Source organism: Trifolium pratense, linkage group LG3 (assembly GCF_020283565.1).
Source record: "Trifolium pratense cultivar HEN17-A07 linkage group LG3, ARS_RC_1.1, whole genome shotgun sequence".
Lineage (NCBI taxonomy): Eukaryota > Viridiplantae > Streptophyta > Magnoliopsida > Fabales > Fabaceae > Trifolium > Trifolium pratense.
The window spans coordinates 32,970,752-32,993,751 of NC_060061.1; the positions used below are offsets into that span (position 1 = coordinate 32,970,752).

Sequence of the window (23,000 nt, forward strand, 5' to 3'; positions counted from 1 at the left end):
GAACTTATAACTTATTATTTTTTTCCAATTTTACTCTTGACATCTTACTTGTAAAAAAATAATAATTATTAATTAAACATATCTTTTTTACGCTATTTCATACCGTAAAACTAGTTCGACCGCTAATTTTATCAAACACTACAAATTCAATTAGCTAACGTATTCGTTATAACTTATAAGTTCATCCGCTATAAACTAACTTATCAGTTATCCGCTATTTTTTACATGATCAAAATTGGATGATATAAAACTAGGGAAGTAAAGTTTGATGTTATATTTGTAACATCATGACTCCTTTTTTATCTCGTTTTGCTAATCATTATTGTGTAAATATAATATTTATGTTTCTTCTCGTTACATTTTTAATTGGATTTTTGGTGAAAAAAATGTTTGTACGACTATGATATTATAGTTTTTGCTTAGGTTTGTGAAAGTTAACACGATATACAAATTTGACTTGAAAGTCACTTTAGTACGTTGACCGGGAGAAGTGCTCGAATAATCTTTAATTAAAATGAAGTGATAAAACCAATTCAAAATTAAAAAACAATGTCAAATTATTAGCAAGACTTCCGACACGTATGGCTTTGGTGAGAAAAAATATTATTGTCAATTCTCATGAATTTAGTTGCGCGTTTTGTTTCCGAGAAGAAGAAGACATCGACCATTTATTTTTTAATTGCTCTTTTTCATTACAAGTATGGAAAAAAAAATTTAGGTGGTTGAATGTGGAATTCATACCCTTTGAAGAAGGATGGAAGCATTTTAACACTTTTGGCAGTTTGGTGAAGAATAAGAAAGTAAGGCATATAATTTGGTTAGCAACCACTTGGAGTATATGACGTGCACGCAATAACATCATGTTTAGAGGAGAAGTGGTTAATTTGTCTTCCTTAGTGGATCAAATTATGTTTATTTCCTGATTTTGGTTTATAGGACGAATAGTGAATATTTCTTCTGTTGTATTTTCTGATTGGTGTAATGACCCGTTAGTGTGCATTTATAGCATCCAACAGTTTATTTTTTCTTGAATTGTAAGGTTTGAGTACACCTAGTACTTCTTATAATTCAATTTTTTCTTATCAAAACAAAAACAATGTCAAAGTTAGCATAAATTTTTTAGGGAGCCAAATATATATATATATATATATTTTGATGCAATTTTCAAATAAATTATTTTTTCCATAAGAAAGAGAAACAAACAAGTCCATATCTATAATTTGTTTGTTGATGAAATGGATGCTCGTGGTTCGGTTTGAATCGGTTTTGTGGCAAAAATTCATCCGATCTAAAGTTAAAATTACTCGCGGTTCGGTTCAGTTTTGGATGGCTAATTTAAAAAATCCGATCCAATTTTGTGCGGTTTAATTTGGATCGGTTTTTGAATATCCAAATTACAAATTAAATTTTATTTAATTAAATATTAATATTATAAATACATGGTAAACTAATATATTTGATATAAAATATAACACATAATATGTTAAAAATTAATATTTTGCTATGACAATTATCAAATATATTCGAAACCTATGAAATAGTAAAAAAAAGATAGATGAAATTGAACTAATAAGTATTATTGAGAAAATTAAAACCAACAATTAATATGTTAATGCAATATATCATACATAAAAAGTTAAATAATTATTAAAAATTATATATGCAGTTTGGTTCGATTTGAATCGGTTTTAAAAAATCAATCCAAAATCCGATCCAATCCAGCGGTTTTCACAAAAGGACATCCAAACACATCTAAAAATATACGTTTTTTTTGCGGTTTTTGGTTTTTTTGGATCGGTTTGCGATTATTTTTTGGATTGGTTTGGATTTGAGCACCCCCAGATGAAATGATTATAAACCGATTAATAAATTTCAATTAAATAAATATTTATTGAAAGAGATGAACACTCAACTACCAACTCGGAAGAGATACATGTTAAATGAACAACAATAATCACTTCGGTATCATTCTCAATGTTGATGGAAGTTGCCTCGGATCACCTGTTAGAGTCGGCTTTGGAGGAATGACTCAGGTTATTATTTGTCAGGTTTCATTCAGGGATCCTTGGACATATTACACGCAGAGTTACTTGTCATCTACCAAGGTCTCACTTTGGCGAAAAATATGGCTATTGATGAGTTGGTTTGCTACTCCGATTTTCTCCACTGCATTAACCTCATAAAAGGTCCCAATATAAATTATCATGTTTATGCCGTGTTGATTCAAGACATCAAGGAGTTGATTTCTCAAAGTAACACTACTATTTGCCATACTTTCAGAGAGGAAAACAATTGTGCGGATTGCTTAGCCAAGCTTAGAGCCTCTTCAGATTCTAATCTTACGATTCACGCATCTCCCCCAGCAGGTCTCTTAGATATTCTCCGGAACGACGCGGCTGGAACTTTCTTCCTTAAAGAATAGTTTTCTTTTTTCTTTTTTTTGTCTTTTGTTTTTTATTAGTCTTGTAACAAAAAAAAAATCAATTATGTCGATAAAATTAATCACTACAGTTGAACGCGGAATTTTTTGAGTTTACCTAAACCAAAAGAATGATCATTGGTGTGTCATTCCCGCGATGAATCATCATCATCATCATCATAATAGAAAGTGAGAAAACAGGGGGTAGTTTATTGTCTTGGATCAAAAACACTTCACGTACTTATCATCAGCTAGCTAGCTCTCTCTCTCTCTCTCTCTCTCTAGTCACGTGTTTCCTTCCTCCAGCTAAAAACAGTCGCACAGAAAAATTGTAGACCGAGAAAGAAATGGCTATGACTCTGAGTCTCAGCATCACAACAGTATCTTCCCCACGGTGGACCTCATCATCCATTCTCAAATTCAAACCCAATTCATCACCACTTTCATTCCCTCGTGCTTCTTCTTTTTCTACCACTTCCTTAACTCAACTCACCGTCGGTGAAGATTTACCGCCAAATTACGGTGATTGGCTTCCCAAACCCCAACTTCACCTTCGTAGAAGAGCTGGCATTCTACTCCATCCGACGTCGTTTCAAGGCCCCTACGGAATCGGCGATCTCGGAAATGAGACCTTTCGTTTCATTGACTGGCTCCATCAAACCGGTTGCTCCCTTTGGCAGGTTGTTCACTCTTTCCCCTCTTTACATGGATTGATTTCCCATTTTTACCGTTTTAGTTAGCTTATTTGGAAGAGCTTATATGAAAACAACTTGCATATGAGCATATCCACTAGCTATTTTTAGCTTATTTTGACTAGCTCTACCAGATAGCATATGAAAATTGCTTAGTTATATGAAAACAATTTATATATAAATTGCTTATGCATAAGTGCTTATGCTATAAGCACTTAATTAAGGTGTTTATCTAAACATTTTAATCATTTCAATCCAAACATGTTATGTTTGCAGGTTCTTCCTCTTGTGCCACCTGGTAGAAAGGCTAATGAAGAGGGATCTCCTTACTCAGGCCAGGTTATCAATTTTTTTTTAATTTAATTTGTTTAATGTCGCCGAGTTTTGGATCGTCAAGACAATGTGATTTGAAATTTTGCTTTATAGGATGCGAATTGTGGCAACACACTTTTGATTTCTCTTGAAGAGCTTGTTGAGGATGGATTGTTGGAAAAACACGAGCTTCCCAAACCAATGTGAGAATTTGTATATATTTATTGGCATCTTAGTTTTGAGCTATTTTAATCCCAGTGTTAATGATTTGCATATCTTATAGTTTTTATTTAATGAATACAGTGATGCAGAGCGCGTGAATTTTTCGGTTGTTGCTGATCTTAAGGATCCTTTGATAACTAAGGTAAGACAGTTAGAGTCATAGTTACTGCTAGTGTTGTTGAAATTGGTTGAATCATGAACTGAATTGAATATTTTCCACCCCCGAGTAATTTGATGATAATTATCCATTATAGAAATCTTTCAATTTTGTAAAGGTTTGTCCGTTCTATTTCAACAATACCCTTGCATGCATGAAATGAACTGCATATGTTACCTTTAACAATTTTCTAGTCATTCATCAGCCACACTCGTTTTGCCAATGGAATTTTGCCAGGGAACATGCCTGTAGTTTTTACCTAAGTAATAGTCTACAAATACAATTTTATTTTCCCAGAAAAGTCTAGTTTTATAATGATGAACTGAAAAAGACTACAAGTGCTCTATGGTTAGCCAGTTACTGATCCGTGGAGGTTTTTTGCGATCTTTTTTGAGATTCTTCCCTTTTCATATTAGTGTTAATTTATTTTCTTTATGTCATTGAACTTTTCAGTGCCTTGTGTTCATCTGGTACTTTATGTTAATTTTCCTCAGGCTGCAGAGAGGCTCATTTCAAGCAAAGGGGAGCTCAAAACGCAGCTTGAGAATTTTCGTAGGGATCCTAGCATATCAAGTGAGACACTCATTTAGTTGTTATTTTGATTTTATATCTATGTTTCATTTTATCTTCAGTGTTTCGCTTTAGTGAGTATAACTTGCAAATAAAGTTGATTTATGTTACATTTAAATGCATTGTAAGCTTGAAAAGTGACAGAGACTTAGATGAGGAAGTGAGCATTGACTTTAGGCTCACTTCTTCATCTAAGTCTCTGTCAAAAAGCTTCTTTGCTGCTTGTGGGGGGATCCTTGATCATTTTTGTGGCATTTCTCTCTTAATGAATTTTCATTTATCAAAAAATTATTCAACGGAAAAATATCTAAGTTATAGAAACTTGCTCTGATGGGAAAATTCAATCAAACACAATGCAATTGTATTTAGAAACTCCCTGTTCAACGATCGAACCAAAGCAATCAATTCAAGCTAGAAACAAGCTAATAATTGAATACTTGCAAGAATTTACTTCAGATGCTTGCACGGTGGAGATGACTTAGGGGTTGTAGGATTATGTGATGGAGAAGTTAGAAGGAAAGAAACATTAGGATTTGTGGCTGTAATAATTGAAATACTGAAGAGACAAAAGACATGACCATTGGGGAATTGCCTGGCATTTCTTTTATAAGAGGATGCATCATTCTGAACATTGGGTAGGGATTCTCTCCATTCTTTAAAAGGAACGAAGACCTTCATTACTATAGTTTAGAGTGTATAAAAACCCACATTTCTAAAACTTGTGACACAATTAAGCTTCAATATTACACCAAAAACCATAGTAATGGAGCTTTCATTTCTTTTGAGAAACGGGAAGAATTTCTCTGCTCTTGATTAAATATTGCTGACATTCCTTGTATCTAAGCTCTTTCCAAGTAAACAACTCATTTGGGGATTTCCTTTTGAAAGGCAGTAATATCTTTTAATTTTATAATAGGCTGGCTTGAAGATGCAGCTTACTTTGCTGCTATTGACGACAGTTTGAACACACTCAGCTGGTATGATTGGCCTGAACCTTTAAAAAACCGCCATATTGTAGCTCTAGAAGATATTTATGAACAAAAGCGAGATTTTGTAAGATCATGAAGAATCCTTCTTGCTATATCATCATTAACGATTTCTCATTGTATACCTAACTATAGCCCCACAAGTTTTTTGATGCATCATCTATACTTTTGCATGCAGATAAATGTATTTATTGCCCAACAGTTCTTGTTTCAAAGGCAATGGCAGAAAGTTCGTAACTATGCGCAGAGTAAGGGAATCAGAATAATGGGAGACATGCCCATTTACGTTGGTTATCATAGTGCAGATGTTTGGGCAAATAAGAACCAATTTGCACTGGTTAGTTATCTCCAAAGAATATGTCTCTAAAGTCTAAACCAAACCTTTTTTTTGGAGCAAGTTGTAACTTGTGATCATAAATTATCTCCACTTATTTAATTGGCAGAACAGGAAAGGCTTTCCTCTTTTAGTGAGTGGCGTTCCTCCTGATGCATTCAGTGAAACTGGTCAGCTGTGGGGAAGGTTCAATACTAATCCCAGGATAAATGTTTAGCCATAAATCTTAGTTTTCCACGTTCTTTATTCAATAATTGTCCTCATTTCAGCATAATTTTTTTTTTTTCTTTCTTAAATGTATCTTCTTATTATGTAATCATGGTGAGCATGAGTCTCCACTGACAAGTCATTTTAGTTCCTTTCATCTTTTCGTGCTTTAGTGTCTTGCTTGGTTTGATTCTTTAAACCCATTTTTGGCATTTTGCTTTATTTTTCTTGTAATAATTGCTCACTTATTATATTGAAGCGCATTGTAGAAGCCCTCCTCTCTCATTCCAATTAATGATTTCTTACATTTTCACGTTTAAATGAAAAAAGCCCCCTGTATGATTGGAAAGCCATGGAAAAAGAAGGATACTCATGGTGGATACGCCGCATACGACGTGCACAAGATATATATGACGAATTTAGGCTTGACCATTTTAGAGGATTGGCTGGATTTTGGGCTGTTCCCTCTGGTAAGTCTACACAGTTTATTTTAACATTTTTGCTCAATGTCATGCTTGTGTAACATGTGTGATTTGTATGAATATGCAGAAGCAAAAGTAGCTATGGGTGGAAAGTGGAAGGTCAGGTCCTGTCATTTTGTTCTATCTTTGATCTAATTGTCAAACTTTAAAATGCTTCATATTTAAATGTTTGATAGGTAGGACCTGGCACATCCTTCTTTGATGCCATTTCTAGAGCTGTTGGGAGCATTAATATCACAGCAGAAGACTTGGTATGTATTATAAAAAAAGTTCCGAATTTTAATATTCCTGCTTCATTAGTCTCACGAGGGCCTTGATTTTAATTTATACCTGGCTCTTGCCGAAGCACTGCCTAAATTTATGGGTTTTTGTATTAATGGCAGGGAGTTATCACTGAGGATGTAGTGCAACTAAGAAAATCCATTGGAGCCCCTGGAATGGCTGTCCTCCAGTTTGGTAATGATTACTAATTGCTAAGTTTCCTTTGCAAAAAAAAAAACAACTAATTGCTAATTTTGTTACCCATCTTTTAGTATCATACTCTAAAGTGATCTCAAGTCCGAGAGCCTGAACAATTGATAATAATCTTTTTTACTTTTGCTAGGGTTTGGAGGTGGTGCTGATAACCCTCATTTGCCGCATAATCACGAGTGCAATCAAGTTGTCTATACAGGGACTCATGACAATGACACGGTAAAAATTAATTCTTCTATGCATTTCCCAATGCATCATATCTATCTTCTTAGAAAGGATCGGGGTATGCACTGGAAATGCATGCTACCAACATGTATAGCTTATGATATCTCATTTGTTTTGTTTCCATTTATCATGTCTTAAATAATTTCTTCTGTGAACAACAATAAATCTAGAGATGTGTTTCTGCTGCAGATTCAGGGTTGGTGGGAAGCTTTAACCAAAGAAGAGAAATCCCATGTAGGTGCCATGCCCTGTGTGGTAGTGAAATGTTATTGTTTAATCAAGTTGGATGACTTCATCGTCTTCTTTATTTTCATGTTTCAGGTATTGAGTTATATTTCATTAACCAGAGAAGATGATATTCCGTGGGCACTAATCCAGACAGCTCTGGCCTCTGTTGCTCAAACAGCAATAATACCTATGCAAGATGTTCTTGGACTCGGGAGTTCTGCCAGGATGAATATTCCTGCAACTCAGGTAAAAGTTCATGCATAGTGTTCATAGTTTGTTCTATCAGAAATACTTTACTCAAGCGTAACTAAGAAAATTAAGTGCTGATCTTTTGACCAATGCAGTTTGGAAACTGGGGATGGAGGGTTCCAAGTTCTGTGAGCTTTGACAGGTTAGAGAGAGAGGCAACCAGACTTAAAGAGTTGCTTTCAATGTATGGTCGGCTTTGAAATATGAAATCCCTTTCTGAGTGTAAAGCAGAAAGGTTTCCCTTGCAACGGCAGCTCAAGTGGAAAATGCCAAGCCTGCAGTCTTTATTCACAAGTCCCTCGAGTGGGCACAATCTTGATAAAAGCTAGGTGCCTTGTGTTGTTCAAGAAATTTAATAAAGTTGGATGCTTTTGTGATTTCTAATGATATCGCAAATACTTAAGGCATTCTTGTATATGTAACCCCCGGTATTCTGATAGTTCACCTGAACCATTTTGGTGATATAAAGAAGCAATTCTGTCATGCTCAAAAATGAATTTGTAAGGATTTGTATCATGGTATGACTAGTTCAGAGAGAATGCATGGATCAATATCCCAAATAATAATTGTATGAATTCAATAATTTTGTTATGTGTTAAGAACCCAAAAAATCTGCACCTCAAGTGCAAGTTTAATGATATATACTGCGAAAATGTTCATTATAATATTATACTTCATTCGGTCCTATACATAAGGAAAAAAAAATCACTTTTAAACACATTTTAGAATTGATGTATCTAGACTATAATAGTTATGCACGCTCCTTAGGATCAGAGAGAGTAATAAGAAAAAATGACATGTTATCAACTTGTTCAAAAAATGACGTGTTATCAATCATCACTCCACCGTAAACGTGTCTTTCATATATAAGATCAGAGGGAGTAATAAGAAACAAATGACATGTTATCGATCATCACTCCACCGTAAACGTGTCTTTCATGAAACCAGCTTAACCTACACACTTCTGTCTCCTAAGATCCATAAAAAGGGGATCTAAAAATTTTCACAATATTAGAGCAGATATACCAGATCATGTACAACATAAAGAGTGTGCATTTTCTCTTGTGTATAAGAAAAATAAAATGAAATAATTATGTTGAGAGTGGGATTTGAACCCACGCCCTTTCGGACCAGAACCTTAATCTGGCGCCTTAGACCAACTCGGCCATCTCAACTTGATGCTACTCAATCTCGCAAACCATAATTTATCTTCGTAAACCAAAACAATTCCAAGAGAGCAAGTTCGAACAAACAGAAGTAACCAAAACTGTGCATGTGTTTCTTCCTCCTCGCACCAGAGGCATGAAGAATCAGAACTTGATCCCATCTCTTCCAGACGACGTCGCCGTAAACTGTCTCGCACGTGTCCCTCGCTCACAACACACAACTCTCTCTCTCGTTTCAAAACCAATCCGTTCTCTCATATCTTCTCCACTCTTCTTCACCGCTCGTTCTCTCATTCACTCTACCCAACACATCCTCTACCTCTCACTTCGCTCACGCGCCACCACTCTTCAATGGTTCACGCTCCACAATAATCACCGCCTCATTCCTCTACCTCCTCCCCCTTCTCCCGCTCTTGGCTCCTGTTACGCCGTCATCGGCCACACAATCTACATCATCGGTGGTTCAATCAACGATATCCCTTCCCGTCATGTTTGGATCCTCGATTGCCGCTTCCACCGCTGGCTTCCCGGTCCTTCCATGCGTGTCTCACGTGAATTCGCCGCTGCTGGTGTTATTGACGGCAAAATTTACGTAATCGGCGGTTGCGTTCCTGATAATTGGTCTAAATCAGCTAATTGGGCGGAGGTTTTCGATCCAGCCACTAGCCGCTGGGAAGGCATTCCTAGCCCGCCGGAGATTCGTGAGAAGTGGATGCATGCCAGTGCTGTCATGGACGGCAAGGTTTACGCCATGGCTGATCGCGGTGGTGTTTCACTCGATCCAAGTAGCCGCGCGTGGGAGAGCGTGGGGACCGAGCTTGACCTCGGGTGGCGAGGGAGGGCTTGTGTTGTCAATGGAATTCTGTATTGCTATGATTACTTGGGGAAAATCAAAGGTTTTGATGTGAAAAATAGTTTGTGGAAGGAATTGAAGGGTTTGAGTAAAGGTTTGCCGAGGTTTCTTTGTGGAGCTACAATGGCTAATGTTGGTGGAAAATTGGTTGTGGTTTGGGAGTGCCATGGGTATTTGAATAGGAAGGGGAAAGAAAAAGAAATGGAGATTTGGTGTGCTGAGATTGCTGTGAATAAGAACAAGGATGGTGAATTGTCGGGTGAAGTTTGTTGGGTAAAAAATGTTCTCTCTGTTCCAAAAGGATCCTCCATTGTTCATTGTTCTTCTGTTGCCTTGTGATTGTAACCACATATCACATTGCTTGCCTTATAAGGTATTCCACTATTGTTTTTCTTTTCTCATTAATCATCCATTCAAGTTGAATGAGTCAATTTGGTAAGTTAATTCCTTGCTTAGTAGTTTCTATATACTTTGCTTTTGTGATCATAGGTTACTACTTGTAGTTTTTTACTTTTGTAAATAAACGGAAATACAATCAATGTGAGATTAAGCAACTGATCCTATGGTAATTGAATAACTCATTGTGTTGTTTATTACATTATATCAGACCAGTTTTGTGTCATGGTTTTGCAGGATAAATGGTATTGATGAGGAGTTAGTAGTTACCATGGTTCCTAAATAACTTTTCAATGTATTGCTTTTAAATTTCAATATGTTACATTTCTTCATCCATTAGATTCAAAATTTAAATTGCAACATTGATCATCCTTTCATAACATGTTGGTTAACAGTTAACACTTGACAAGGTTTCACTTTGATTGAATTACAAAAGTTAGCTACTAGTTAGTTTAAGGCTTTCAACAATGACGAGGATGGAAATGATGGAACAGCTATAGGGGAAATCTTCAAAGTGGCCTTAGTTTGTGAATCGGGTTTAAAATGTGATTAGCATATATAGCTTTTGAGGCCGAAAATTATCTTCAACAAATTCTGCATATTACATTTTTTTATATCCTCTAATTTTAAGATGTGTTATAGTTTTTTCTTCTATGCTTCTTTTAAGCAACACTTATTGATTTATGTTGTCCTTGTGGTTAAATTCTTTCTGCTTTATTTCAGGTCACCTGTTTGTTTCTCCCAACATATGCATGTCTTGCAGGATCAAGAATTCAAGATCCCCAAACACCTCATTCTTAGATTAATTTCTCCTCCTTGGTCTCCTAAATTCTTTCTAGTTTGATCAGGTATTGCTCCATTGGTGTATATATGAATAAACAGGAGCTGCTCAAGTAGTAGTACATATTTACAACTGTAATGTTTGTATGTACTGTGTTGTATTCCCGTTATTGCGTTTTATATCCTTGTCAATCCATAAGTTGCACATAGGTGGTGAGGCTCAACTCATTGCTGGTTGTAATAGTTGTAAATTGTAATAATAACTATCAAATTGATGGTGTGTATGTGTCCAGTTTGAACTTATGCAAGTGACTTTTATATTTGTTTCATCTTGTGATTGATGTTCGTTGTGTAGGACACATTGGCTCTACAGAGCAATGCTTGATACACATTACATCCACTTACATCCCTGCAGACATGCTTGAATGTCAGTATCAGATTTGTGCTGGTATGAAAGGGATGTCGGTGGAAATAACGTGTTTTTTTTTTTTTTTTTTTTTATAATCGGTGGAAATAACGTGTAATAAGTATCACACGGTTCTACGTCATGCAATCTTTTTAGTTTGTAAAGTTTGTCCACGGGTTTGGAATTTAGTCTACTGGATTTGAACAAAACTCGGGGTGTCGACGACAAACCAGCTACGCCATTTCTCGTCATTCTTTGATCAAAACCTCACTTCTTATGTCAGTTACTAGTAAAGCAACAAGGAAAAATTTCCAAACAAGCTTAAGCAAACCCACACAGGAAAGGAAAAAAAGAGAGGAGACAGCTCACAAATTTAATGTGGTACGACACTTCATATCTGCATTCATAATTTCACAACAAAATATTGTATCCCTCAACTTGTATCTTTTACAAGAAAAAAAAATTGTAAAGGCTATCATACAAAATGCAATTTATAAGCAGAAATTTACAATACAAACCCTCTCGATTAAATCTTTTATTAAAAATTGTTAACTCTCTTATGACACTACACGGGTGTTGCAAATGATTAAAGGTAGTGTGGTGAAGAAATGTTAATGTTAATAGGAAAAAATAGAGAATTTGGTTGGGCTAATTTAGAATTGCCAATATATTTATATACAGTAATTTATTTTTTGACCAAATATATACATACAGTACAATATTAATTAAGAAAATTTAACCAAAAAAAGCTATTAATAAAAATAAAAATAAATAAAAAAGATGAAAATGAGGTAGAATTGGGCTGGGCTAGAAACTGGTCTGTTTAGAGACCCAAACAAAGTAAGAGAGGAAAAAACCGAAAGACACAGAGATATATAAATGGATTGAAAAGAAGGCTACACTGTGAGTAAATTAGCGTTTGGAAGCTAACACAGCGGCAATGGCACCAAAACAAAGAACAGCTAGAGTTAGCCGTAACCCTGAATTGATCAGGGGTATCGGAAAATACTCTAGGTCTACCATGTACCACAAGAGAGGTCTTTGGGCTATCAAGGCCAAACACGGCGGCGCTTTTCCTCGCCATGATCCCGTCGCTAAACCTGAAACTCCCGCTGAGAAGCCTCCCAAATTCTACCCCGCTGATGATGTCAAGAAGCCCCTCCGTAACAAGCACAAACCAAAACCTACTAAGCTCAGGTTTGTTATTTTAGTTCATTTCTATTGATAAATTGGTTTTAGTTTACTTTTAATTTATTTTGGATCTGATAAATGTTGTTATAGTTTATAATCTGAATTCTTAGTGTTGGTTTATGAAATTACTTGAATGAATGATTTTATTGTTGTTTTCAGGGCTAGCATTACTCCCGGCACAGTGTTGATTATTCTTGCCGGAAGATTCAAGGGGAAGAGAGTTGTGTTTCTCAAGCAACTTCCTTCTGGACTTCTTCTCGTAACCGGTAATTATTGTTTCTAAGAAATCAACATTGTTTTGATGGCTTCCAGTTGTGTTATTGCCTGAGTTTATTGAGTTTGTGTCTTGATAATTTGGTGTAGATACTTCATTTGTTCTCAAGGTTGTTTGTTGAATTTATTAGCTGTGTTTGTGGTTTTTTTTTTTTTTTCTTTCCCCACTTTTGATGAATAATTGGTTTGGAAATGTTGACTCAGATATTATTGCATTTCTTATAGAGAAAGAGTAAGATTAAGTAGAATACTGATTTAGATATTATTGCTTGAATTAGTATGGTTTATATTTTGACATGTACTACTTTTTTTTAGTGTTTGGATACAGTTACTTGATATATGCCCATAGGTTGTGCAAAACTTATTTCAGTTAGCTAAACATAATTATGCTCCACAGATGGGATGGGATTGTTGAGTTAAGTTGTTTGCTTGGTTGCGCCTTATTGTTCTGCTGTTGCTTTTTCACCAGTGCACTTAATCAATAAATATCTCTTGCTCATTGCTTTTAATTGTTTATGTCTAATTGCATGCTAAACCTAGTATCTAGGTTGTTTTTTAATTATACTTTAGCTTTTGATGCATTGTACGAAGGTGTTGTGCATTTGTATTGCTACTTATCCTAGTCCCTGCTCATCTCTGACCAGTCTTCGTTTGCTCATTCTCACTGCTTCAGGTCCATTCAAGATTAACGGAGTCCCTTTGAGGCGTGTGAATCAGGCTTATGTTATCGGAACATCAACCAAAGTAGACGTTTCTTCAGTTAATGTCGATAAGTTTGATGACAAGTACTTTTCAAAGGAATCCCAAAAGAAGACAAAGAAGGGAGAGGGCGAGTTCTTTGAGGCAGATAAGGAGGTTTGTTCGTCGATTGATCATGTTTTTGTAGTTATTTATCATTGATCTTTTATGTGTATATGAGTTTCCTGTTTTTGCTGATCTTTACAATGTTGTTGTCTTTTTAGGATAAAAAGGTTCTCCCCCAGGAAAAGAAGGATGATCAGAAGACTGTCGATGCTGGTTTGTTAAAAGCCATCGAGAGTGTTCCGGACTTGAAGACTTACCTAGGTGCTAGGTTTTCCTTGAAGGCTGGTGTGAAGCCTCACGAGTTACTCTTCTAGACGAAACAAGAGTGTTAGAGAATTGTTTTTGCCCTTGTTTTTTATTTATTGTCAAAGTTGGATCTTAAGTTTTAATCATTTACATTTTCTTGGTATTTAGACTTCTGAAAAACTTGTATTTTATGTTGTCAGGTATTTTCCTTAATATATTTTATCTTCGTGCACTGTTTGATTTTATAATTTTGAGACTTCATTGCTGGCATACCTCACAATAATTTCAAACAAAAAAGTGTTGGTCTGATACAAGATTTTCGTTCTGTACATTGCAAAATGTTTCAATTGTTTTCTGGGGAAGCATATTGATTCATTTTATTGTTTGCTTATTATGTTCTGAAGTTAACCATGCTATAAAAAATAATACTTGTATCTGATTAAAATTATTTTTATATTTAAGTAATTAATTTGATTTTTTACCTATTTTTTATATGAAATAAGATAAGATATACTTGAACAAAGTTGTTAGTTTGAAAAGTTCTAAAACTTAATTATGGGCGTATACTATAGTGATTTTTCCTTGATTAAGGCCCGTTTGTATTAGCTTATTTTTGAGCTTATGCAACCAGCTTATGCTATATAAATTAGGTTTTATGCTATTTTATAATTTCACACTAGTGAAAATTGTATTTTTATAAGCTATTTTATCATAAACTACCTTGACAAACTTATAATAATACATAAAAATTGCATAAGCTCAAAAATAACCTAAACTAAGTTTGTCTGCAGTGGGGTTTAATCACTATCATGTACTTTGTACCCAAAAGATAACCTAGTCCGGATCTTTTAAACACATATCTAAGAACATCTTCAATTGTGATATCATTTTGGGTATCATATATTACTAACAAGTGGTCCCTACAATGTCATGTACTAATATTTATGCAAGTCATCTATTTTATTATGTGACAATGAAACATTTCAATGGCCGTAATTAAAACTTCAAAAATCAATATTTTTATTAAAAAAATACCAAGAGCATCTTTAATGGTGATACCATTTTGGGTATCATACATTACTAACGAGTGGTTCATACAATACCATGTAATATTTATGCAAGTCATCTATTTTATACCACTTTTTGAGTACATTAATGACAAACGGTAATGTTTTGACATATATGAAAGATATTAAATTGGATTTATATACCAAAAATAAAAAGAATAATAACATTAAACTGATGATACGGTACCTTATTTAAGGTCCCGGTATCACCAATTTTGATATCCTTTGTGCCCTGTCATGGAACTCTAATGATAAAAAAAATTTAAAGTACCGTATCATTAATCTATGAAACTCTCTTAGATACTCTTACCGAAGATGCTCTAAGTTTCAGGTTACCGGCGGCGTTCTTAGCTTTCTCTAAGGAGTCTTTGCAAAACATCATAGAAGAAATCCATCACGGCAATTGAATACAATACAAATGGATTTAAACAACTACTAGTATAACTTACCCGTGCTATCGCCCGGGTTAATGTTCTATGAAAAATATAGATCATTTTTTTTCACACATGAAAAATATGGATTATTAAAATTTTAATATTGTGATTTTTTTAATTATTTGTAAAATTAATTTTATATTTAATGTAATAGTTTATTTAAATATGATAAAAGATCCAAATTTTGGATATTTTAAGGAGAAATGACATAATGGAGAGTGATATTCCACTCCTCGTTCCAAACTCACATGTTCATATATTTATTCTTTTATTTTCATAAAAAAAAAGTCATTATGCAAAAACTAATCTAACGGTTAATATACTTGTTCTTAATCGTCATCTCTCTCCTTTAGACATTTGTTTTCTTCAGGAATATTTTATCTCATGTCCCCGTGTGAAAAAATTTCACATTTGAGAAGCAAAATGGGCCGATTTTAATTTTAATATTATTTATTTAAAAGTAATGAGCAGTAGAATTGTTTGTCATTTGCTTGACACAAAAAAAATTTATATAATTTTTTTAAGCATATCTCATTTGTTAATGTGCAAATTTAAAAAAATGTCCAAATTTATATAATTTTTATTTGTTTATTTCAAAAATTATATTGAACAAATAAATAAGAAATAACCAACAATAGCAATAGATTTTTTATTTAAAAAAAAACCAACAATAGCAATAGATAGAAAAAAAAAGTAGTGATTCTGTCAAAAAAAAAAAAGAGAGTAGTGAAGGTGAGAAGAGAAAATAGAGAAGGGGCGTTGAGACACTAAATGACCCTCACACTTACATATTGACCCGTATATATAGAAACTATAGTAGATTTTTGGTCCTTAATTTTTGAAATTTCCATACATTTCAGCATTGATTTAATTTAATCAATATATATTCCAAAAATGAGTTGGTCAATAATCAAAAGTTTCCATATATAAAATTTCAATTATATCAAAATATTAATATATAGACATTTGTTCATAAAACCTGATTGAACAATTTCTATATTTATAATTGAGCACTAATGACTAAAGGAAAAAACATAGAAGAATGACATATCAGCAAAATGAATTGAGAGATTGTCACGTGAGATTTTGACCGGTAAAAGAAATGAGAGGACGCCACCTAAGAGAATGATGAATGAGAGGATGCCACATTGGATTAATAAAAATTAAAGTTCATAAGAAAGTGACACGTAGATTTGTTTCCCTGAGAAAAAACTCTTAAACATATAAATAATAGATTCACAAAAATAAAGATCTCATTTTTTTAAAAAAAAGAAGTATAAAATAAAAATTGCAATAGAAAAATATACAATAATGATGAACTTAATACTATTGGAAAAATACATCATTTGATTAATTTGTTGATAGATTCATCAAGTAAATACATCATTGATATTCCAACTTGTATCCAAGACATCATTGATATTGATAAAGTGCTATAAGCAAGATTTTCTAAAAAAACAAAACTACAGTTGTTAAAACAGACTCTGAGCTCTCAATTCAATCCATTTTGTGAGAATGTGATGCATTTCGTCTTGCCTCTCAATTATTTCCCTGTCACAAAAAATAAATAGGATTAATAAATAAAAAGATGACCAAAAGAAAATAATCTAAAAGGTAAAACAAACAATATATTAAAAATATAAGAAATATCGAACAAAGAAGAAAAAATAAAGAAATTTAAAAAGGTGACAATATACAGAAAAAATAGTGATTATCGAGAAAGAAGAATAAGAGATAATGAAGATTGAAAAATTGTGAGTTTTAGAGTTCAGACAAATGTTATATATATAGTTAAAAAAATGGACAAATGAGTAATTTTGTCTTTAATATGAAATTAAATTCATTAAAAGTCAAATATATTGATTTCATTTTTAATTTTAAAAATATATTAGTAAATTAGTAATTAGTAAATTAGTAAATAAGACATATTCCATTATATTATAAATAAATTAAATAAATTAATGCACATGAATATAACACACATATTCCAATTTTTTTAAATAATAATAAAATATTAATTATATTATGTGACTCTATATAATTATAAAATTATGAAAATATATAATTTTTTTTTTTTTACCGTAATACAATATATATATATATATATATATATAGGGTCCCCCTAATATGCACCCTTTCTTTAGGGTCCATCGGTGAACCTTTTCATTTGACTTGCTATAGCAGGTTGCACCCATTTTTGGACAGTGGGGCCCACAAGAGAGAAAAATAATTTGTTTTAAATGAAAATTGATTGATTACGTTTTTGTCCTTGGATTGATTTCCAAACTCTTTCCTTCATTCATTTGTAGAAAAGTCTCAAAAGGCATTCTCTTCTCCTTCACCCTCTTCCGATTCTTACTAAGATATTTTCATCTCACTTGTTTTACTTTTGTTCTCTCACAAACAAACATAAAAGTCCAAAATACATGATTTCTAGTACTACCAGCAGCAACAAATCTAAATTTATACTCCAATTTCTTCACTACAACAACACACAATAACTTGAAATTACAACAAAAAATTAAAATTTGGGGAAAACATAATTTAGGGATTTACGGTTTGCAGTTGGGTTACAATTATCAGAGAGAGATGAAGATAACATGGAGTTGGCCACCGGAATCGAAGAACACCGGTTGGTGTTCTTGAGAGAAAGAGTGAGAGACCCGTGAGAAGAGTGAGTAAAGAGAGAGAAAGAAAATGAGAACAATGGTGTCATATTCAACAAGAAGAAGACTATTTTCGCAGTTAAAAAAAAAAAAACTATTTTCATTTTTAAATTCCCAAATCCAATTTTTTTTTCTTCGGTGTAATTAGAAACATTTGAGGTAAGAGGTGAGATCTTCGAGGGAGAGAGAAGCGAAATGGCTTCCGTAAGAGTTAGGGTCAAGGCGGAGGATGGTTTTACCGGCGGCCGATGCAGCAACGATGAGTTTGTCGGCAACGTTTTGAGAGTAGAAGAGAAATATGAGTTTTAACACTTGGAAAAGAAGATGAATGAAGGAAAGCTGAAAAGAGATTGAGAATCAATCCAATGACATAAATGTAATCAACCTATTTCAATTTAAAAAATTAGTTTTTTCTCTCATGTGGGCCCCACTATCTAAAAACTAATGCAACCTGCTATAGCAGGTAAAAGACAGGGGTGCACCGGTGCACCTAAAAAAGAGAGGTGCATATTAGGGACTCCCATATATATATATATATATATATATATATATATATATATATATATATATATATATATATATATATATATGTGTGTGTGTGACCTTAGTATTTTGATACACGACCATTTAGAAAAAATTTTGTGAGAGAATAATTTGGAGACCATAAAGATTTAATATTTTTTTAATTGAATTTGAAGATCATAAAAATTATTATATCCAGCCGACAATTATACCTAATTATTATATGCAGTTGGCAATCTTCCTTTCATAAAAAAAAATTTAAAAACAATTGCTTTGGTACAAAAATAATTTTTTTTTGACGAAATTGGTACAAAAATAGTCAATTATTTCCTTTTAAAATTATTTTTAATAGGTGCATTAAATTCGATTTATAAACAATAATTGAAAAATGATTGAATTTCCAAATTAGCCAAAGATTCTAAGTAAAATGATATCATCATGTATTAGAGAAATTGCAAAGGCCTTCATAGTTAGCCACATAGGAATTGGAGAAATATTAGAATGCCACATAAGATATGGATCAAGGAAATGGTGCCACATAAGAATAAGAACATGAGAGAGAAACTCCTAAATATATAAATAACTAGTATAACTGACCCGTGCAATTGCACGGGTTAATTTTCATTGAAAAATATTAAAATATTAATAATAATATTTTGTGATTTATTAATTAACAAAATTTATTTGATATATTCAATGTAATTTATCTAAATATGAAAAATGATACAGATTTTAGAGATTTTAAAGGGGAAGGGCGGAATGGTCTGACGAAGAGTGAAACTCATCCACTCTCTATTTCCGATCAACGTGTTATTTTCTCTCTTGTAGCCATCTCCACGGGTCTTTACTACAATGCAAGGATCTCATGAACATAACAAATTGAATAAATAAATTCTATATTATTTTTCAGATGAAGATCAACCTCCCCGTGACCATATTTTTAAATGATTCTCTTGTTTAGAAAATAAAATTGAGAAGAGTGTTAATAACATTTTCTTAATATATTCTATATATAGTGGTGAGACTCACATGAGTGTCACTCACTTAAAGAGCGAACTGAGTAATTGAAAGTGTTAAAAAAAATAGTGTTTCTGGCCTTCTTTATTCATAAACATGTTCATGGTTTTTTTGTCAAGCAACAGATGTGGAAACTTTGTACTATATAATAGTAAACACTACAAATAATGTGGATCTACACATATTTTTTTGAACATCAAAAGAAAGAATTCTATAAATTGCAGAAAAAAGCACTAAATTATTTCTTTCTTTTTCTGTTTTCACAGCCAGTTTAATTTGATTCGGGGTTAATTCTGGTATCAAGTGATTTATTTGATTGATATACAACATATGAATATTCAAATGCATTTTGACATGTATTAACATCTAATGTATTACAATAATTACTATAATACAGTTAAGCATATTCCATATTTTTATTGCACTAATATTATATGAAATTTGAATTTTAATAGGATGATCTTATTCATAGAAAGTTTAAATATGGTCAATGCATAAATAAGTCATTATATTGAATTGAATAAATATAATTGTTAAAAAGTTATTAGAGTAAAGACATAATTTCTTCTGATATAAAAAAAAAAGACACAATTCCTTCAATAAAGGATCCAATTTAGTCATCATGAAAAAGTTAAACCATCTTTTTAGTCTATGTCAAGGTTTTAAATTGTGGTTGCGGTCATGGATGTGGTTGCGGTTGTTGCGAATGCGGTCATTACGGTCGCTACAACGCGCAATGCGGCTATTGCGGCGTGAAATCATTTTGACATTTCACAAGCTATATAAAATGAAACTACTATGTAACTATATTATTTATTCATCATTGCATAGTCTTAGTTTATTCCATAAACACTAATTTGAATGTGCTTAAAATACACGGTTGAGAGATGGTTAAAAGTAAGATTTTTCATTAGATTTGACACAAATTATGATTTAAAGGTCATAAATTTTATTTTTTTGTGAGAAAATTTGAACCAACATCGTCGAAAATGTCTGATGCGGCTTCTGATGCGGTTGTGGTGCGGTTACGATGCGGCTGTACACGTGAATATTGTGTTGTAATTTTTGTCTCTAACATGCAAAGATCACAAATATTTGCAAGGATCATGAATCTGCAATATACAATGAAAACAATTATAATCAACAAAAAAAATTACAATCAACAAAACAAAATTATCTATATTAAGGACATATGCATTGTAAATAGTCTAATCTGCGTAGAAAATAAATTCATAAATAAGTGCTCAATAAATTCATAAATAAGTGCTCATAGTATTTTATTGGTCATAGAGATGTATAAAAACAGTAGTACAAAAATAAGCCAACAATGAAGCAGATGAAAATGAAATATACTACTCACACAAAATAGACGAATAGAGAAAGAGAGTACCTTTAAATGTTAGCTGGAAAAAAAAAGTGTACAAAAATGGTTAGAGTAGAACAATATAAACGTGAAAATAAGTAAGTGAACAGAAAAAAAAAGTGTGCTATACCTTTTTAAAAAAATGGAAGAAAAACAATATGTGATAAATAATGGTGAAAACTATACCTATATATTGATCCCAGGCACTAAAACGTTTTTGCTGTTAAATGATATTAATCATGATTAGAATTTTCTTTTTATAAGTCAATGAGGATTTTCTCAAAATAAAAAAACTTAATTAATGTCAATAAAGAGCATAATTACTATTCACACAAAAATTTTGCTACAAAAAAAAAAAAAATAATACGGATTGACACTAATAATATATTAATGAATTAATATGTAATATAATGAATCAAATGATTTGAATATATCCTGATTTAATTGAAGAACATTATATTCGATTTATAAACAATAATTGAGAAATAATTGAATTTCCAAATTAGCCAAAGATTCTAAGTAAAATGATATCATCATGTATTAGAGAAATTGCAAAGGCCTTCATAGTTAGCCACATAGGAATTGGAGAAATATTAGAATGCCACATAAGACATGGATCAATGAAATGGTGCCACATAGGAATAAGACCATGAGAGAGAAACTCCTAAACATATAAATAATAGATAGATACCATAAAAACAATAAAATTAAATAGCCATAACTTATCATTTTAATTTCATTCATTGCTTAAACCTTTGAGAAGCTAATTTCAATCTCCGGATGTTGAACCCTAAGTGTCTGTTTGGTTCAATGGAGGGGAGGAGAGGGGGGATATTAATGGAGGAGAGGGGAGGGGAGGGAAGAGGAGGGGAGAAATTTTAATTACATATATGTTTGGTTCAGAATAGGAGAAGGGAGGTATTTTGATTAAATATATGTTTGGTTCATGGGGGGAGGAGAGAGATTCTAAAATTAATTTACTTTTTTATTCTTATAATCTTTACAAAATCTCAACATTTTAAAATTATTCACTATTCACTACATAAACAATCAAATATGAAAACTAAATAATCAAAAACTCCATAAATAATCAAATGCAAAATTCTAACAAAATTTTTTATGTTCAAAAATATTAGAGTACTTCTAAAATAATGTGTAGAATATGAAAATATGTATAAAACAATCTATTGATAGTTAATTTTCCTAAAAAAACTTGTTGATAGTTTATATATATATATATATATATATATATATATATATATATATATATATATATATATATATATATATATATATATATATATATATATATATAGTGCAACGAATTAAAAAGTGTTCATTTTATTATATATAAAAAAAAGTATTCATTCTTAAAAATGTTGTACGATAGGTAAAAAATAAAAACAAGTATCAAAGTACATTAAAACAAAAAAAAAAAAAATAGTACACGTAAAAAATAAACACAGGATGTTGGCAACGTCAAAAAAATGGCAACAAGCAAATAACTCAGTATGATTTAATATAAATTTTAAAAGGATAGTTTTGGTATTTTCAAATAAATATGAGGATAATTATGTCAATGTAATTAAAATTATAATAACTCATCTTTCCTCACCTCCCCTCCCCTTCCCTCCAAATCCCCCCAATTTGGGGGGAAGCAAAAATTGGTCATTTGAGAGATTTTGCTCACCTCCCCTCCCCTCCTCTCCCCTCATAAAATTTGAACCAAACACAAAACATTTAAAATATTCCCTCACCTCCCCTCCAAAAACCCCGAACCAAACATAGCATAAAAGGCTAAAACTAAAAAGGGGAAGATATTGAATATATCCAAGTAATACAACTGTGATTCAATGATGACGCGAGTGGTGAGATGACGATGAATAGAAACATGAGTCACAAGGACATGTTTTTTATATTTTAAATAAAAAGAACTGGTTTTAAAGGATAAATTTGGACCATTGGAATCTCTAAATGCCACTTAGCAAACATTTGTTAAAAGGAATTACTAAATGAAGCATAATGAAATCGAGTGAATATGAACTCAATTTACGGTGTAAGTTGGGTTAAAACCCTTTAATTGCGACTTAGTAAATTCTTATACACTTAGTTAAAAAATGCATTTTATCCGGTGTTTTGAACTCCACAATAGTAACATCAAAATGAAAGTAGTATTTTTTTAGTCACGATAATCTTGTATTATTAATATTAGATCATTAAAATTATCGATCAGCGGTGATGCCTGCTGCCATTTCTACT

General features: G+C 32.4%; 3 protein-coding genes and 1 non-coding gene across 4 annotated transcripts; 3 read left to right on the forward strand and 1 right to left on the reverse strand.

Annotated features, from left to right (window-relative positions):
• The first annotated feature begins 2,572 nt into the window (after positions 1–2,572).
• On the forward strand, positions 2,573–8,140 carry LOC123913746 (4-alpha-glucanotransferase, chloroplastic/amyloplastic-like). The gene is made up of 16 exons (XM_045964590.1): positions 2,573–3,099; positions 3,388–3,450; positions 3,538–3,626; positions 3,727–3,787; positions 4,297–4,375; positions 5,289–5,425; positions 5,537–5,695; positions 5,802–5,878; positions 6,230–6,369; positions 6,449–6,480; positions 6,558–6,632; positions 6,765–6,837; positions 6,986–7,074; positions 7,270–7,314; positions 7,402–7,554; positions 7,653–8,140. Exons 1-16 carry the CDS (start codon positions 2,767–2,769, stop codon positions 7,755–7,757), a joined length of 1,710 nt encoding a protein of 569 aa, XP_045820546.1. The 5' UTR covers positions 2,573–2,766; the 3' UTR covers positions 7,758–8,140.
• Positions 8,141–8,651: 511 nt separating this feature from the next.
• TRNAL-AAG lies at positions 8,652–8,732 on the reverse strand. Its single transcript has one exon. It is a non-coding gene; the product is annotated as a tRNA-Leu (tRNA).
• Positions 8,733–8,779: 47 nt separating this feature from the next.
• LOC123913747 (F-box/kelch-repeat protein SKIP6-like) lies at positions 8,780–11,081 on the forward strand. Its single transcript, XM_045964591.1, has 2 exons — positions 8,780–9,949; positions 10,696–11,081. Exon 1 carries the CDS (start codon positions 8,860–8,862, stop codon positions 9,913–9,915), a length of 1,056 nt encoding a protein of 351 aa, XP_045820547.1. The 5' UTR covers positions 8,780–8,859; the 3' UTR covers positions 9,916–9,949; positions 10,696–11,081.
• Positions 11,082–12,048: 967 nt separating this feature from the next.
• On the forward strand, positions 12,049–13,904 carry LOC123913748 (60S ribosomal protein L6-like). Its single transcript, XM_045964592.1, has 4 exons — positions 12,049–12,355; positions 12,509–12,615; positions 13,296–13,477; positions 13,585–13,904. Exons 1-4 carry the CDS (start codon positions 12,099–12,101, stop codon positions 13,738–13,740), a joined length of 702 nt encoding a protein of 233 aa, XP_045820548.1. The 5' UTR covers positions 12,049–12,098; the 3' UTR covers positions 13,741–13,904.
• Positions 13,905–23,000: the final 9,096 nt, after the last annotated feature.